The sequence below is a fragment of the Botrytis fragariae genome (assembly GCF_013461495.1).
Source record: "Botrytis fragariae strain BVB16 chromosome Unknown tig00000001, whole genome shotgun sequence".
Classification (NCBI taxonomy): Eukaryota; Fungi; Ascomycota; class Leotiomycetes; order Helotiales; family Sclerotiniaceae; genus Botrytis; species Botrytis fragariae.
The window spans coordinates 3,640,273-3,659,253 of record NW_023500987.1 but is presented as its reverse complement, the minus strand read 5'-3'; the positions used below and the strand labels follow the sequence as shown (position 1 = coordinate 3,659,253).

Genomic DNA, 18,981 nt, shown 5'->3' with positions numbered 1-18,981 from the left:
TTCTTTATTTATTCTTTATTCTATTTACTACCTGATTATAAGATCGAATCGAGTCAGATCCAAAGGTTAGAATTTTCGAGCTCGAGGATTCATAGCTTTACGGAGGAATTGAGGAAGTGAGGACGTTCTTGGGTATTACATATATCGAATTGAGAATTGAGAATTGAGAGTCAAGAAGCGCAAAGTCACACTTCCAAACTTGCAAACACGCGATTGAGAGAAGCATCAACATTTACATCAACAGATACATACAATACGACACGATACAACACAAGAAAATATCACAATGATACCATCAAATCTCAAACACATACCGCGTTCGCTCTCCAAGAACTCGTCATCTATCTCTAGAGCTATCTCTGCATCTATATCTACATCCTCTCCAGCACACTCGCGGAGACAATTCGCCAGTACTGCTTCAAAGAAAGATCAGAATCGGATATATTCACCGTGTGTTCTCCTTTCTCTTTCCCACCCCCATAAAATCAACCCCCTCCCCATACTCCCAACCGCTAACCCTCCAAACAGAGTCCGCTACCCTCCCGATCTAGCAACATACATCAGTCTCAGCACCTCGACCTCCAAACCGCTTCTCACCCTGTGGACCACAAGCTACTGCTCCACCTGCAAAACGCTCTCTCCTCTCCTGCACCAAATCCTCGAATCGGGAGTTGGGGAAAAAGAAGGAGGTGTGCTGTTTGCGGAGGTAGAATATGATGCGCCGGATATTATGAATGAGGGGTTGGGGATGCGGTATATGGTGAGGAGTGTACCGAGTTTGGTGGGGTTTTGGAGGGGAGAGGTGATGGGAGAAGGGGTAGGAAAGGAGATGGGGGGGAGGTTGGGGAGTAGAGAGATTCAGGAATTGGGGAGGGAGGGGTTGGAGGAGTGGGTGCGGGCGGCGGCGAGGAGAGGGGGAGAGTGGAGAGAGGGTCATCCGGGGGGAGAGGGACTCTTTGGGGGGTTGTGGAAGGGGTGGGGGAAATAAGGAGTGTGTGTTTGTAGTTGTATTTCTATCTGTGTTTGTATTTATGTAGATGGTTTGCTATTCGCTTTATTATATATTCCCATATTCTTATATTATTGAATGGAATGGAATTTAATCAAATAGAATGTGTATGTATGTATGTATGTATGTATGTATGCATGTATGTATGTCTCTACAGCATCAACCGATCTATGTAATTCACCCCCCTAACCTCGAATGATATCAGTAGAAAATATATATTTCACATCAAGCTTATCACGCACATTCACATTAACGTTAACAACTGAAATCCCCCATCTACAATCCAAACAATAATGGGGGCAAGCCCCCAAACCCCCTAGCTCGCTGCGCTCGGAGAAGGTGTTTGATTAACTGATTGGTTGGTTTGGTTTAGGGTGAGGAAGGATGTACTTAGAGAGCTAGATGGCTAGATGGATAGATGGATAGATAATTAAATAGTCTGCCTCCATGGCAATGGCCCCCGGAGGGCCAGCGGAGCGTCATGTTTAAAGATAGAAGGGAGGAGGGAGGGAGAATATTGGAGAGAGTTGGGTGGGAGTTGGGAGTGGGAATAGAGGAGGAAGGATGGAGGGGGAAGGGGGAGGGAGAGAGTAAGAATAGGGAGGGCAAGGAAGTGATAGAGAATGGAAGGGGAATTGGAGAATTGGAGAATTGGGGTGGGAATGAAAGGGAGAACGAGAATGGAAGGGGAGGGAGAGTTGAAATGAGAAAGTTGGAGTGAGAATGGGAGGAGTAGAGTTGAGGAAGAGAAATCGAGTAGATGTGAAAGAAAACAATAATGGAAGAATGGAAAGGCGGAAAGGTGGAATGGGAAATTTGTACCCATATCCATATCCATATCCATATCATTGAAACAAATGGTATTTTCATGGACTTTTTTGACCTGTGACTTTGATTTTCTTTCTTTCGAGCGTGAAATGAAGATCTTGTTAGATCATATTGTCTGGTCTGGTCTTATCTTTGAGGTTTTTATTCTGTTGCTTCCTGCTCTCCTCTTCTTTTCGCTTGTCTCTTGTTTCTGTTTCTGTTTCAATTGCAATTGCCGTCATAATCGTGATTTCAATCCCATCCCATCCAATCACATCCCGTCACATATCCCCCCTTAGGATAAACAGACCTATCTCCCCTGCTTCCCTCTCCTCTCCTCTAAGCAACATAGAACACCTCCTCGACGCCCTTCCACCACCCCCTCTCATCCGTACTCCCTGTACTCCCCTCAACCAAGCTCTCCTGATACGAATCCGTCATGGCCCACCACTCTCGCACTTTGGGGTTTTCTCGCATCTTCTCCATGTCCCCTGCATAGTCATAGCCTACGTATTTGAAAGATGCGAAGAGGAGATTGTGTTGGGGGTCGTAGTGGATGGAATCTAGATGGGGGGTTAGCTATTGGAGTTTAAGGTTTGATTGGTTGTTGTTTCGAGAATGGGAGGAAGGAAAAGGAAGAGGAGAGGAAGAAGGAAAGGAGGGGAAGAAGGAGAGGAAGCAAGGGAATCAACATACAATCCTCCATATAACACTCTTTAATCTGTTTCAATACCTCGGGCCAAACCCGTGCATGACACTCCTTGTACGATTCCACGCATTCCGGTTTAATTTTCACAATCTGCGCGATGCGTTTTCCTTGATTCTTTAACTTTTGGGTTGGAGCGGGAAAGGTTCCTGAGGGACCGGAGGGAGTGAGAGGGGAGAGGGGAGAGAAGGGATGAGATTGTGAGTGTGAGGATCGGTGGGAGGATTGAGGAGGAGGGTTGCGTGGTGACCACATTTTTGGGGAGGGAGAACGGGGGTTTGTCCACATTTTGGAGGTGATGGTGGTGCTGGTACTGGTACTGGTGGTGAGGAGTATAGAGAGGTGAGTTGGGGTAAAGAAGGAGGTGAGGTTGACGGATGATGGATGATGATGTGGTGAGTGAGTTATCTCTCGACAATGGTGGGAAGATGTCGTGTCGTGATGTATTGTAATGTGATGTGATGAGATAATGTACAATGTACGAAACGTATATAGTAAAGACCAGAAGAAAGTATAGAATCAAAAGAAGCTCTCTCGCGAATCTTAACCCGAGTACGCAACTCCGACGTAAGGTATTCTACAAATCGGCGATATGGTCGGGATTGGATTGATGCGGGGTCTTTTTGAGCTGAGCTTGCTTTCAGTACGACGTAGGTACTTTGACTTGAATTTGTGTCTGTACTCTGACTCTGTCTACTCACTCTACAATAAATAACCTGATTCTGATATCAAATATAACCTCGTTTGCACATTCTACTCGGGTGGAAAATTATCCGGAAAAATACAAGGTCGTCTAGACGTATCACTTGGAACTGGAGATTTATAAACATCAATTTATTTCAATGGAGGACACTTGGATTGTGAGTTGTATACCTATACAGTATCAGAGTACATCTACAATACCTACCTTCTATTTGTTCATCGTCACAACAGCCCCTCATTGCCGATAGGTAGGGATGCAAGGAGATTTCTAATCGCTCCAACCGATTTCTGAGAGGATTCCTCAAACTCCGAAAAACGCAATGGGATTTCTCCACTCTTATGTAGGACATTCAAGCTTTGGATGCTCCGAATTGAATCCGCCCGTGGAAGTTCCTGTTATTTTTGTATGGGATAGATAGGTTGAGCTGGAGCTAAGAGCTATGAGCTATGAGCTATGAGCTAGATGACATGGCATCCATCTGGGTAGGTAGATGGACCCCACGCGTTGGAGCTTTTGGATGATGAGGAGGAGGATGAGGAGGAGGATGAGCTTGAGATTGAGATTGAGAGAGTAGAGAGTAGAGGGAATATATAGAGTAGAGGAAGTAGATAGAATGAAGAGAGTAGAGGGAGTAGAGAGAGCAAAGAGAGTAGAGGGAATATAGGATATAAATTTTACATTACTACATGTGAATTCGAGGGCTTAATCAATCAGTGCATTATAGGATCTCAAGAGAGTATTAGTTGAACAGTCAATTGATTGTAGGCAGAACTAGAAATAAGTACTCGAGCACAGTATTAAGTATTGATATCAGCCTTTACTGTAATCTTGAACTTGTCTTGCTTCCGGTGAGCTCACGTCCTAGTTTTCCAGAGCACTTGATCAAAAAAGAGATGGAAATAAAGGATATATTTCTGTAATTTCTCTAAATATTCTATTCTATATAACCTTATATATTCACCTTTTTGACTCAAGATATTTATAAAAAATACTATTACCTACCTAGGTAAATATCAACATCCATTCCAAACCCTTCATCAAGTTCTCATTCAATCCTCCATCACCAATATCAAAACCAAAACCTCCAAATACAAATTTCCACCACATGTTTTCGCTTACCAAAAGCTTCATGTTGAACCCCACCATCCATCCATATCGTACATCATCATCCCCGCCGTGCCCGCCAAATTTTATTTCCTCAATCTCATCATCTTTTCACGTGCCTTTAATTTTTATATCTTTTTTATGTTTGAATATCATATCATATCAGATTAATTCATATCAAATCACATCATATTCCTAGATACATCAACCATAAACCCTCATCCAATCTCAATTTAAGATTCAAAATTTAAAATCCAATCAACCAACCATCTACAAAAAAACACCACACCAACCTCCCAAACCACCCCCAAATCCCACCACCACACACACATCACACCTTACCAAAGTCAAAGCCAAAAGACAAAAAAACCATGTCCACCACCACCCGTTCCATCCCACCCCTCTTAACACCCTACCTTTCGCTCCCTTCAGAATCCTCTTTGATTCTACTTACAGGTGTATTGGGCGCGGGTACAAATTGGCTTTTACTGAGATATCTAAGTTCGATATTTTCATCTGGGTCGGAGAAAAATGGAGATGGAATGAGTGATGGGGAGGGGGAGACAAAGGTGGTGTTTCTGAGTTTCATGAGGGATATGGGCTTTTGGAGAGAGGGGGCTAGGAAGATTGTATGTTTTTTTCCTACTTTGTTTTTGGTTTATTTTTTCTTTCTGTTTCGGGGGGTATTGGGTATTGGAGGAGAGGAACGAAAAAGATTGTTCGAAGGAGATGTATGAGTGTGAAGATCTTCGAGGAATCTGGGAGTGAGAATGCAAAGTTGTATTTCTTACCTTACCTATAAAATCATTCATCAATTTTCTCAAGCGAGAAGAGAAATCAACAAACATGAAGAAAAGCTTCTCCAACCCTCGACCTCAAATTACTCTCCTCCCACCACCCATTTTTCATTCTTCCACTTCCAATCTATCCTCAAACCCTCACTAACATCCCACCCCAGAATCTCGACCTCGACAAGCTAACCCAACAATCCCGCTTTCTCTTCCTCGACGGACTCAGCTCTCTCCACCTCCCCCAAACCCAACCTCCCGCCCCGGGAGCAGGAATCCCCCTCAAATCTCCCCTCCTCCCCTCCATCTCCCAACTCCTCAGCAAAGCCATCACCTCCCTCTCCTCCACCTCCCACCCCACAAAAATAATTCTCATCCTCGACTCCCCCGACTTCCTCATCGCCAGTACTCCCTCCCCTGAAACCACCACTCAAGAATTAAACTCCCTCCTTCTTTCTCTCCGCTCTCTCCCAACCATCCACTCTACCATCCTCACCCTCTCAATCGATACTCCTCTCCTCTCTTCTCAACCCCAAACACCCCTCGCAACCAATACCTCCGCATTCACCACTACTCTCGCGCACGAAGCAGATTTGATTCTCAGCACGCGACTTCTGGATACAGGCGCGGCGAGAGATGTAAGTGGAGTGTTACGTATTACCGCTGGTGGGAATCCGAGCGAGGGGAAAGAAGGGGTGGAGGAAAAAGAACTTTTGTATTTTGTGGGTGGAGATGGGAGTGTGAGGGTTTTTGAGAGGGGTCAGTAGGTGGAGATGGATGGATGGATAAATATGGAAATGAGGATGGAAAGGAAAAATCATTGTATTTTTATTTTCATTTTTTATTGCGAGGGCTGATGAGTATGGGTTTACCGATGCTGGGCTTCACGACATGAAGTGATGAGATAGATCAATATCACGAGAAGAGCAAAAGAGGTATCGAAAAAAGTATCCAATCCAATCCAATCCTGATCTATCATAGAAAAGCAGAGCAGAGCAGAGCAGAAAATCATACAAACAAATCTCGGTGTCAAAAGATATCAAATCCTCAGTATCCATCTATCTTATTTGGTGGCTATGAATGGACAGATGTAGACATAGACATAGACATAGAAACAGACGAACAAATAAATAAATAAGTAAATAAATAAATATCAAAATGTAAATACAAATACAAATACACATTCGAATATCAGAATCTATCATGTCATATCAAAATCAAATCAGATTATATATATGTAGATATATATATATACACACAAGTATGGATATGTATGATATACCCCATCACCAATTAATATACTATACTGCTACATCACATCATGTTTTCAGATACTACGTTTGATTGTACGTTTCATCATATATTCCCTCCTATTATACATCCATTATGCATCCATCATGTATCCATCATATATCCCCTCCCACACCCATATACCTTTCCAATCCCCTTCCAAATCACATCCCACACCCCCCATCCCACCATACATTATATATCACCTTCCAACCCCCAACCCTCAAATCCCAATACACAATACACAATACACAATACACAATACACAATACAATTCAAAGCCCCCTTTCCCTTCCCTTCACTCTCTATCCACTACCTTCTCTCTCCACTAACTTCCCATTTCGAACTTTCCACTCCCGACTTTCCACTCCCAACTTCCAGATTTCCCTCAACTTCGAGTAGAGTTAGCTGTCTACCTACCTACCTCTACCTATCCATTCATATCATATATCAGATCATACCATGTACCATACCATACCATACTATATCATACATACCACATGCACCCTACACACCACTTACCATCTACCCAGACACATCTATGCGTAAGTAAACATTAAGGACAAGGATGGTAAAACAATTGGTCTGCAAAAGAGAAATAGACATTTGTACCATTCGTCATTCCTCACTCATCATTCATCATCCATCTACCTTCGCAATATCAAATTCCCATTCACATTCCCATTCATCACAAAATCCATAATCCAAACCCCATATACACTTCACAAACCCCAAACCTCACATATCACAAAGAAAGAAATAATTCTCATCATCACAAAATTCTTTGAATTGCAAACGATGGAATTTTTGCTAGAGAACATGTCATGTAATGTCATGTCTTTAAAAAAAATTGGCATGCACCCAACCCACTTCATACCCTCATACGATCCACGAAGACATTCATGCGACCCGAGTTTTTTGTCGAACTTCGCATACACTCATTAAAAAAAGATTTCTCAATAAATGTAGCTTTCATTCCCAGTTCTCTAGCAGATCAAAAAAGCCATTCATTCGCCAACCCTTTCGACGCTATTGAATCCATCCCACGCAAGCAAACCGAATTGTTGTAAACATTTACTCGGATTTGGTGGCTGGTCCTCTAGCTCCCTTTGGTACACCGGTTTGGAATCCATTCTTGAATCTTCTTGGAACTTCCTTCATGTGACGCATGCGACCGGTACCGGTGGTCTTTCTTCTCTTGGCCTTCTCACCCCAGTTATCTATTTAATGATATATTAGCATGTATTCGTTGTATGGTTCATCTTTTCATTTCTCCTTGGTGTATCGATGAACTGGAGGTAGGAGTATATCGTGTATATTGCTGAATCGATTTGGTGGTAAAGATGAATGGATGGAAAAACGTACATTGACGGGTCTTGGCTGCTGGGTAACCGCATCCTGAACAGGTGTGCTTTTGGATGTGGAGAGATCTGCGACCTATGAATTGAAACCAGAATATATCAGCCTTGAATTCTTCTTCTTGAACCTCTTCCCAAATCCATAAAAATAAGCCCTTGATCAATTGTCCATCTCCTGATCCCCGACTTCATTTCCTCCTCTCTCTCCATCCCAAAGAATTGGATTCAAAACTAACCGCAACGTCTGCACAAAGTGTGCGTCTTGTTGTGACGCTTTCCGAAACTGGAAGTTCCCTTGGCTGTAATTCAAATCATCATCAGTATTGAGATCCTCGTTGGCTGTTGATATATAGTATATCGAGATTCGAAGGTTACGCACTCATTTTGAATTAGGAACTGTGGAATTAAATTGTCAGCGATTGTCTAGATAATAAGACTTATGATGGCACACAAATTGGCGATAACGTACCTTGGGGTTGTCGTGGGGTTGTCGTTGGTTTCAATATCTCGACTTTTTTTCGATGAGCAATGCAGGCTTAATCGCGAAATAGTGGGAAATTTGGAAAACCCTAACTCGATCATGTGATTATCGAAGCGAGATATTGAGGACCGTGCAGGGTTGGAATTTTGGAGATGCCTCAGAACCTGAACTCTTATCATATCAATCTTCAGTCGACAGTGAGGTCTAGTGAATGTATATAATGTAAGTATGAAAATGTAAAGCAAACGTTCAATATAAGAAAAATTAAATGTCACATTGTCGTTTTATTAAGAATGATTACATTTTCAACAGTTCACAACATTTTTTCAATTTCAAGGGACTTTTGTAATGACGCTCCGCTGGCCCTCCGGGGCCACTGCCGTGGAGGCAGAACAAAAACCTTCATTCTTTGCTGTCTTTCCCATTCACTCAAGATCACTACCATGAGAACAGAATTGATGAAAGTAAAATCAAATCCATTATCCCTCATCTTTCGACACGCTCAGTCTCTCCGCCGCCTCCCTCACCCACCCAGGGCTACTGCCGTAGAGGCAGAGCTTACAAAAACCAAGATATTGTTTTTCATTCTCTGCTAATTCTCCTATTTATTCAAGACTATCACTATCAAGACAACCCTGACAAAAATGAAGTATCAAAAACATCATCCTCCATCCTCCGCCGCCTACCCAGGACCACCGACCGCCGTGGAAGCAGAACTCTTGAAAACAAGCGAAATATCAAGAAAAGGGATCTCCTCTACTACTCTCCACCCTTTCCTCTCTACTCTCCTTTCCCTATCATCAATCATCAATCATACACTACATGTTTATCATTTCCATCATATCATCTCCTTCTCTATCCACCTAAAATCCAATCCTCGTATAAAAATAAAAATAAAAGTGTACAATATCCAATATCCAATATTCAAAAGATTCATCTCAATCCAATCATTTCCTATTTCCCATCCTTCTACCTACTCGTGCCACAGCCATAAAAGCAGAACTTTCGACGATAAAACATGAAATATCAGGAACGATATTTCTCTCCCCCTCTCTCCCCTCTCCTCCCCAAAGCCACTGCTCCAGAGACAGAACATTCCCAAGAGATATCTCCAACAGAACACATTACACAACACTCAAACCCATCATCCCAGAATCCAGAATCAAGATTCCTACTTAGATTCAAAATCGAAATCCCTTTTTGAAGGGGTTTGATTCCAAATTTCCAATACATTCCATCCATTCATTCGTGTTTCCTCTTCCCTTCTATATCTCCATCTAATAGCCAAAATCAAGAAGAAAGAATCCGAATGCGAATATTCTATATGACTCTCTCTCCTCTCTCCCTCAAAACCCACCACCGCCATAAAACCCCCTTCATAATTTTCTTTCTAAATTCTCAATTCTCAATTTTCAATTCTCAATTCTCAATTCTCAATTCTCAATTCTCAATTCTCAATTCTCAATTCTCAATTCTCAATTCTCAATTCTTTCCCCTCCTATCCTATCCTATACCATACCAATGACATCCTTATTCCTCATTATCATTACTAGTATAGACAAGGAATGAATAAATAACATTAATATCAGCATCAACATCAACACCAAAGCTTCAAAAGATTCATCTTGAATTTCTATGTACTCGACTGTGTATGTATGGCATGTGTGTATTCTTCCTCTCCCTCCCCTTCCATCTCCATATTCATCTATCCTATCAAAAGAAACGGGTATCTAAAGTCTTCATCTCCATCTTCATCTCCATCTTCATCTCCATCTTCATCTCCATCTTCATCTCCATCTCCATCTCCATCTCCACTTCCAACTCATCCAACCCCCAAGCTCTCATCCCATACTATCCAGACTCTTCTCTCTGTCTATCAGTACATTATGCTCCTTCTATTCTATCCGGCCGTTTCCCATGCACACATGAATGAATAATCTATTAACAACCCGCTCAATCCATATACACAACCTCCCTCTCCATCTCCATCTCAAAGTCTTCTCCTCCCCATCGTTAAATATATAAAATCCAAGAACCACCCATGTACCATACCCCTACCCTCACATGCAAGAACTCCGACGCCGTTCCTCCCCAATATATCCCCCTCTCAATTCCAACCATTTTAATCTCCCTCCCCCCCTCCCTTGAACAACCGCAAATTAATTACAACGTAATCAAATCCACCTCCGAGAAATCCGGCGGGTTCCTCCCATACACCACTCTCCCCTTCGCATCCAACGCCGCTCCCACATTACTAATCCAAATATTCGCTCCTGCATAATCTCTCGTCCTCCTAACCTCATCATCACTTACCCCAATATCATCTCTTGGGATCCAAACCACCGGTCTTCTAGCCCTCAACGCATAATGTTGAAACGCATGTTTAACAAGAGCATCTCTTTCTTCCGGTGCCAAATCTTCAATTTCATCATTATACCCACCATAAAGTGCATTTGCGATCTTTTGCTGTGCTTCAATGTCTCTATGGCGTCGTTTGCGCGTGAGCTGTGGACGAACAACTGGTTCATCGATAGGTTGAGGGCCATCGGTGCCAGTTCCACGAGCAAATGTTTTGTGTCGAAGATTTCGACCGGATTGTAAAGCCCAACCACCAGCTACAGCAGCACCATGTACAAGGTTTGATGGTTTAAGTTTGGCAAATTTACTACCGCTGTTTCTATTTGTGGTCGTAGGATGTAGTGCGTCCATTTCAATGTATCCTGGTCCTTCAATACCAGCTCCATCATTCTGTGGTACTGTTTCAGGGTCTGCAATAGTGAGACCAAGACGTTCGGCTTGTATCCGATCAAATGCTTCATCACGAAGAACAGCTTCATCCTCAAATGTGATTGGTAGATATCGAAGTAAAGGACCAAAAGACCAATTGAGAAGGAATTGGTAAAGAGCAGTGAGTAGTAAAGCAACAATCATGATGATTGCCTGAGGAGTAAGTGAATCACCTTGCTCATCCTGAGTCAAGAAGAACAAACCGATGAGGCACAATTCCATAACATATAAACCAGTAAATGTCTGATTTATAGCACGTGGGTATAGAAGTCCTCCTGTATCAATCCTGAATCGAGAGACATAAAGCATGTTGTAACGATTCGCAATCCAAAGAAGTGTGAATGTAATGATGACGAAAATTATGATGACCGGCGTGACCACACAATAAATTAAACCAATACAGGCAAAATTAGTGTAAACCGGGAAAAATGATCCCCATGTCACAGATGGAAGTGTTGTATTCCTGGTCCACTTTTGTCGAGCAGTATTATCGAAAATCTTTGGTAAAACGAACCAGAAAATGAGAGTCGTTAACTGTAGGAGTGTACCCGAGCTCACAGAAAATGCCTGAAGAATCATGTAGGAGAAGAAATAATTCGCTGCCTTTGGTAATTGCTGTGCAAGTGTTTCGGGTATAGAGGTAATATCATTGGACCATGATCCAATTGTAGCTACCGCACCACCAGCGATGGACACAACCAAGAAAACTTGGACAAAGAGAAATGCAAAATAATAAGTTTGAACCAAACCTTGCTTTTCATTGCCAGTTTGTGAACCTTGAACAAAGGCAAGATATCCCAAAATTGTTGGTACCAAGGATAGCAAAATACTGAGCACAATGGCGGGCAAAACACCTGCTACGGCTTGAAGAACCTTTTCGGGTATAACCTTAAGCCAATGAAGCCAAGGTTTGGTATTGACCAGAGAAGATATCTGGGATAGAGATGATGTCCATGCGACAGGAATCGACCATAAAATAATCATACCAAGAACGACAGCAGTAATGACAGCGGTCCTGAGCCAAGCCTCCCACCATTTGATAGACATGTTATCCCAAAGGACATCGTTAGGTGAAATCTCAACAGTACGTGGTGCCATTTGCTTTGGAACATGGTAGGTAACAGACTGACAAGCCATATGTGCAGCTACTTGATGATTGAATTGAATAAAAGCCGAGTTCATGAGAGGGAATCTCTCAGGAGACTTTTGGTCCAATTCGATCTCAAGATTTAGTTGAGCGAGCTGTTCACGACACCAATATATCGTATCGACTTTTGGACTGATTCCAGGAATGCCAAAGAACCAATCAGGAGTCCAACTGAACCTGGCCAATCTATGTGTTGGCCTATCCTTTTCCTTTAGATAGCGCTGCCAAGCTGCGGTCGTTGCATTTTCCTGATATTCCTCGTTGAAAGCCTTGGGATATTCTACACCTGGTCCATCGTCTGAGTTTAGGAAAGGTACGATATCCTTAATTACCTGCCACGCACTCTTCTTTGGCGGGGCACCGGTTGCAACCCTTGACTTTGGCCCATCGCCTTGAGTTAAAGGAAATTCATCATCATCTTCATATCCTGTTGGGATTGGAGATGGAAACCCGCCAGCGGGACCTTTCCAGAATTTCCACCAATTATTGGTTTGAAAGGCATCATTGGTTCCATCTCCTCCATATTGAAAGCCATTTCTTCGTACTGTGTTGCCTTGCAACTTTCTATCCCCATCATAACTTCGAGGATCACGGTCGGATGTTGACGGGCGCTCTTCTGCTTGCTTCTCAGTTTCCCGGCTCTTTTCATCATCCACACCAGATCCATACGGTTTCGGAGGTGGTGGTCGTTTTCTATATCTTCCATATTGATCATATTCGTCATCCTCCGTTATCGATGGTGCGTCAAGACTTACGAACCCATTACCATTCGTTTCTTCAATTGTATCATCTAATTCTCTGCCAAGTCCTAAAACGCCCCCAAAAGCAGTACCTCCTGCCTTTCCTACGGCGTCGACACCTTTGTTTAAGCCTTGTCCAACTACCTCGAAACCTTGTCCCATAGCGGCGAGGGGGTTGCCAAGCTTGAATTTCTTCGAACTGTGTCGCTTATGTTGTCGAGCTTCTTCCTGTCTCTCCAACTCTGCCTCCTCGTCTATCGCATCATCTACCGTGTGAGGAGCCTCCTCGCCCGTCGCAACTCCGCCACTTTGCGCCAATTCTGCCGCTCTCTCGTTTTCGCGTTTTATTCTCTCGGCTTTCTCTTCCTTGGTCTGTTTGCGATTCGATTCCTTCGCTCTAGCTTTCTCGTCCTTCTCTGCTTGTTTTCTCTGGGCTTTCTTCGCGCCTCTGATCAACTCCGTCTCGGCTGCTTCCAGTTTCAAATGGATCTTGTCCCGGAGATGTATCTTCTTTAACAAATCATCATAATTTCGATTAATCCAAATGTTCCTAATTCCTCCAGGGAAAACATCGTAAAGCCCAGCGAGAGCTTCTTTCGTAAGCCATTTATCCGGAATGGCACTGACAAGGACAGTAGTTGCTGACGCTCTCAGCCGATGTTCTGCAGATGTCAAATAATCTTGTCGTACTTTGATATACACTCGTAACTCTGCAAAAAATACACCGCAGACCCACATGATGGCTAATAGAGCAAGCACCAGATGTGCCCAGTATCTATTAGTTTTGCTAGGCTGTATATTAGTCCAGGCCAATTGGTCCAGTCCAGTTACATTTGGGTTCGAAGAGACTTCTGTCTTATTTTTGTCGTCTGCGTATTGTAAAGCCCAATCTCCCCCTCTGCCTCCAATATAGTTCATGGGTACAAGAATTGGTATTATGACGACAGCCATAGGTATGAAGATGACCAGAAGGGTTTGAAGGTATCGAAGGAAAAAGTAAGCGTCCAAGCCACATTTGTTGATAACTTCTCGATCTCGAAATTGAAATATGGTAAATAGCCATCCCCAAGGACTTCGAGGAGGCGGTTCTGTTCGTTCTTTTTCGGGAACTAAATAGGTCTTTGGTTTGCTAGAATTCAGTCAGTAGAGTCCAATGGAATCTGCGTCCACAGAGCGCAAAATCGCCACAGGTAAAATCCTCCAAACTTACAATATCCGTGCAAGCTTGTTCTTCAAAAGCATAAAAGCTATCATCTGTACACCAAAAATGATGGCAGAAGATGCCATTGCCGTCAGAAGAGCGACCAGACTAATACCTTCGGAGCCTTGCGCTGCAGTCGTCGTGGTTGAGGACGCTGAGGTAGAGGTCGTCGTGGCATTGCCAGTCAAAACTGAAGACATGTTGAGTAACGTTGAACACCTTAACGATGCATAAGAGAAAGTATTGATTAATCCACCTAAGATGTATTGGCAGTATTGGGTAGTGTTTGTGATATCATTAATAGGTCGTTTTCGTTTTCGTTTTCAGTGTTGGTGTCAATATCAATATCAATGACAATGTCGATATGGACGGATATCGATGTCAGTATTGGTATCGGTATCAGTATCGGTGTGGAAAAGAATGAATTAGAAGGAGATAAAAAGATGATAGAAGAGAACTAGAAGAGAATTAGAAGGAAACTAGAAATATAATTGAATCATCTAGGTAATGCCAATACCAATGCGAGTGACAATGACAATCAATGCCAATGCTAAAATGCTAAACACCTGGTGAATGTTTTATTTTGGAAATAACTTGGTCGTGTTTACCATTTCGGTTCTTGTGATGGTTAAACTGGTTAGGATTATCCAAAATCCAAAATCCAAAATCCAAAATCCAAAATCCAAAATTGCGTGGAATGATTCGTTGATCGTAAATTAAACTTATTAAAGAGCGACATGGATATAAATCACACCTTGATTCATATTTGAATGACTAGACATGACATCACGAATCATACTGGTCGCTGGTTCAGTAAATATGGACAGTCCATGTTCAAACGACGTACAACCGAGACAGCATGAGTCCACGATACAAGTTTATCCTCCCAAGAATCAGAAAATGTGTTTCAAGCTTCGATACGTTATACCTAGAAAGGCTTTTCTCTACCATCCATTCGATACCCGTTACTGAAACTTCAACTTCTTTACCCACCCTTACCACCCTCACCCCCCTTCCCCTGAGATGCGCTTATCGTATATCAAAGAATGATCGTCTACCAGTCATTTAGATTAGGGGTTATAAAGACGACACAAGAGGCGTTTGCCATAGGGAACTTTATTTGTTGTGTATGTAACTCAACTCTTCTCTTCTTTGGGGAATTCTTTAAATGCGAGATGTACGATTGCTACATTTAAATACACATACATACACACACACACACACACACACATATATATACATATATATATCAGTGGGTGCCAAAGAACTATCGTATACTCCGCACTATAAAGTTACGAATGAATGAGCGCTAGCTGAATACAGAATGTGAATACGAATACCGGTATAGGAGGAATATATCGTGGATGTTGATAAGAATCCAGATAAAGATGCAAAAAAACCCAAGCCACTGTCGCCATCAAGCATCGGAGATATTCTAATCCTAGACAATAGATTGGATTCAGCCACTCAATTACCTAGGTACACTCGCTCACTCCCACATACTAGGTATGTACACCAGCTCAGGCATGCGAGAGATAAAAAAACTGGTATTCTCACGGTTTAATCAAGCTTTACCCCCTGAGGCTTCAATCGGGACGATAAAGCTACATGTCCAGAGAGAGTACTGGGAAGATACAGTATTTCTGATGCTATTTCTATCGTCTATAATAATTAGTAGGAAATCATTATGTATGGGTATGTGCGAATATAACATTCATACTAAACTTTCCTAGTATGTAAGCAGAATATATCGAATTTTGTAACTCTTATCATTCTGGAAACTGTGTGGGTGTACGTACCTATGTGGTTGGTATATCACAAGCAAGAGCGAGGGGAAACTTCGAATTAAAGCATGCGAATGCTGACTTCCTATCCATAGATATAATGAGAATATATAAATGATAATTGTAAAACTATTGAATTGAAATGAATAATTACTAGCATCGAAATGAGCACTATTAATCTTGGAAGGAATTTAATATACAAATTCTCTCTCCCTCTCCTTCTCTCCGTAAAAGTCCTAACAAAGACCCTTTTCTGTCAACCTACCCCCGACCCCCTCTTCTCTCAACTCCCGCCTTTAGATACAACTCATCATTATCTCATCCCTCACACCCACACCCAGCACCCAGCACATCCCTAATGACTCGGAGCCGTCTTCCTCACCGCAACACTAATACTCGACCCATCATCAATCTCCTCCGCATTCCACATCAACTGCCACACCCCATCACAAACCGGCGTCGCGTAGAAATTCGACACAATTTTCTCCGTGCTCGGATTCTTCCACATGGCCCAGTTCCCAAACGCGATAAATCCCTTGGTGGTACCGTTTCCAGCTGTCGATGCGCTAAGCCCCTTGGTGGTACTATTCCCAATAACCGCTCCGGTAAATCCCACGTTGGTGAGTCCGCTAGAGGATGGGTTGATGACGAGTGCGGATGTGGTCGTGTTGGTCAGTGTCACGTTGCTGCTGCTGGGTGTGACGATCCACTCGCTGGAGGAAGTGGGTGTGACTGAAAGGAAGGAGAGATGTCAGTTGGATTTGAAGACGGGTTGTGGGAGAATGAATGTGCTTGTGGGTGATGGAATCCTTACATGTGATGTTTGCGTTGACTTTGGAGTTGGCTGGAACAGTGTTGCCGATAAATGCATTTCCTATTCGTTCAGTTAGTTTTGTGAGACCAATAGATGGTAACGCGATTGTTAACTTACCGTCAGAGTAGTATACTGGAAGGCCCCCAATGCCAGTACCATACGCATATAAGTGGAATGAGTCGGCAGAGCTAGTAGTGCGTTTTGGAAGGACAGCAGCAGATGCTGCCAGTCCTCCGAAGAGGAACAGGAGAGGAGATGTAAACTTCATATTTTCTTGAATTTATAAAGAGAATGTATAGTGGTCAAACGAATGAATATCCTTATGCCAGAAGAGGACGAGGAAGGGATGAGATGTATGAAAAGAACGAAAATTCGGGTATACAACAACTGACGTGGGAATACGAAGAACTTACCGTTAATGTTATATCGAACGGGAAGACAAATATCAGGACACCAAAGCTCGGGGCCGACTTGTAAAGATCCTTTCTCAGCTTTAACATATCCAATAGAAAAGCTTTTCAATGCACCAAGAACTATCTTGGACCTTTGCTAGTCAGGAGAAAATATCTGACCCTGTGGAAGCTTGAGCCGTAATGGGGATAGATACACAATCAATAACGCGGGATGACAAGAATGAAAGTCAGTGCAATGGCACACCAACCCATCAAGGGTGCTTTCGTCAGCCTGGTCGATCATATGGAATAATTAGTTCACGCCACATGGTGGTTGGATGTGATAGTGAAAAACGTGCAATTGTACGCGGTTCTCGATCCGAATTTACTTGCTTTGTGGAGTGGCTCGAGAGTGCTCATACCAAAATCCCAAATACGATCTGCACGGGTGTTGATGGGAAGGATTTCCCTCGTCGGAACTCCAAGATTCTAACTCAAAGAGCATAAGTGATTAGACGGCAAATTTTCCGACAGTCCGAGCCATTGAACAGGGTGGGTGAGGACTGAAGACGAGAGGGAGAAGAGAGGCGAAAAGGGTCCCGCGACTCTGGTCCACCTGGTGGTCTGAGTAACAGACGGATATCAAAATCATATCATGTTCTGGGAAAAAGAAAAATCGGAATTTCGATGTTAAACACAAACCATGTAACATCGCTACTTGGATTTTGAAAGCCTGCCAAGAATGATGGATTTGAATCAGCAATTTCCTAGGAGCCAAGCTTTTGATGGAATCAAAATAAGAAATTTCATTGTTAATACATCTTGAATAATGTCGTGAGAGGCAGTTCAAGGAAAGTCGCATCGCAGCTGGTAGCTGGAGAGATATCGGGGAGCACAAGTGCACGGTTCCGAGGCATTTTCGTTGCGATGTTTCAAAAGATGGGATTAACAGATTAACAGATTAACAGATTAACAGATTAACACAATGTTGTGATACATTGAACAATCTGAACCTCGTATCAGACGATGGAGAGCTGGAGTATCTCGGCACAAACCGAATCTGAAACTTGAGGATATAAATTTATAACAGAAAGTATGAAGTGTAAGGTTTCCATGTATATTTATAGAGCGAGTGGGGTCGACGAGATGGGTATGGAGGGGATACATTGATATTCGGCCGTCTTGGAAAAGAAGGTTGATAACTTCAGATCAATGATGATTCGAGGGTAGACGAAATGGCTGTGCTAATTACGTCCGTAGACCACCCGATGTCAAGCTAACCAATTGAATGTATTCCATTTTTGTTCGCATCGTTCGGCATGATCGAGCGAGATACGAATGCAACGACGATCTTCCGTGAGTAGATCCCCCATGATGTTTCAAACATTCTTCTTTCCTTGTGTATCCATTTTCGTTTCTTCTTCCCTTCAGCCTCTTCAGCCTCTCCTTTACGTCCTCGATGACATACTTCATTGGTCCCTCTTAAGATTACCTAAGATGAGTTATATCTTTTTCCATTCTCCCAAGTGACGCCTACCTGTTAAGCAACGTTGATCGTCTAAAGATCTCCCACTACTACATGTCAGATGAAACAGACGCGAGATCTAGATCCATGCATTCGAGACCTGGATTTGAAGAATGTACTCAGCAGATTGCATTCATCATCCATTCAGTGGCGTTATTATTGTCATCTCTCGACATAACGATTGGATCTGAACATGGTACGTATTCACACACAAGACATACTGAAATCTCCGTTTGTAAAACGCTTCCACGGACGGACGATCGAATGACTATCCCAAAGCTCCCAGAGCATGCAGGTCATCAGTCAAAAAAAGACAACGAGGTGCCACCGATACCCATGCCATTC

The 18,981-nt window shown here is 42.8% G+C and overlaps 5 protein-coding genes across 5 annotated transcripts; 1 reads left to right on the top strand and 4 right to left on the bottom strand.

Annotated features, from left to right (window-relative positions):
* Positions 1-2,155: 2,155 nt before the first annotated feature.
* On the bottom strand, positions 2,156-2,810 carry Bfra_001115 (putative duf718 domain-containing protein; the record flags this gene model as incomplete). Its single annotated transcript, XM_037331553.1, has 2 exons — positions 2,156-2,379; positions 2,513-2,810. The coding sequence occupies 2 exons, from the start codon at positions 2,808-2,810 to the stop codon at positions 2,156-2,158; spliced, it is 522 nt and encodes a 173-aa protein (XP_037197886.1).
* Positions 2,811-4,700: 1,890 nt separating this feature from the next.
* On the top strand, positions 4,701-5,884 carry Bfra_001114 (uncharacterized protein; the record flags this gene model as incomplete). The annotated part of the gene is made up of 2 exons (XM_037331552.1): positions 4,701-4,958; positions 5,288-5,884. 2 exons carry the CDS (start codon positions 4,701-4,703, stop codon positions 5,882-5,884), a joined length of 855 nt encoding a protein of 284 aa, XP_037197885.1.
* Positions 5,885-7,200: 1,316 nt separating this feature from the next.
* On the bottom strand, positions 7,201-8,148 carry Bfra_001113 (putative 60s ribosomal protein; the record flags this gene model as incomplete). The annotated part of the gene is made up of 4 exons (XM_037331551.1): positions 7,201-7,627; positions 7,773-7,844; positions 8,002-8,064; positions 8,145-8,148. The coding sequence occupies 4 exons, from the start codon at positions 8,146-8,148 to the stop codon at positions 7,482-7,484; spliced, it is 285 nt and encodes a 94-aa protein (XP_037197884.1). The 3' UTR covers positions 7,201-7,481.
* A 2,261-nt stretch (positions 8,149-10,409) lies between these two features.
* Positions 10,410-14,321, bottom strand: Bfra_001112 (putative duf221 domain-containing protein; the record flags this gene model as incomplete). Its single annotated transcript, XM_037331550.1, has 2 exons — positions 10,410-14,049; positions 14,131-14,321. 2 exons carry the CDS (start codon positions 14,319-14,321, stop codon positions 10,410-10,412), a joined length of 3,831 nt encoding a protein of 1,276 aa, XP_037197883.1.
* A 1,939-nt stretch (positions 14,322-16,260) lies between these two features.
* Bfra_001111 (putative cytochrome p450 protein) lies at positions 16,261-16,987 on the bottom strand (the record flags this gene model as incomplete). Its single annotated transcript, XM_037331549.1, has 3 exons — positions 16,261-16,637; positions 16,720-16,779; positions 16,837-16,987. 3 exons carry the CDS (start codon positions 16,985-16,987, stop codon positions 16,261-16,263), a joined length of 588 nt encoding a protein of 195 aa, XP_037197882.1.
* Between the last annotated feature and the right edge of the window lie 1,994 nt (positions 16,988-18,981).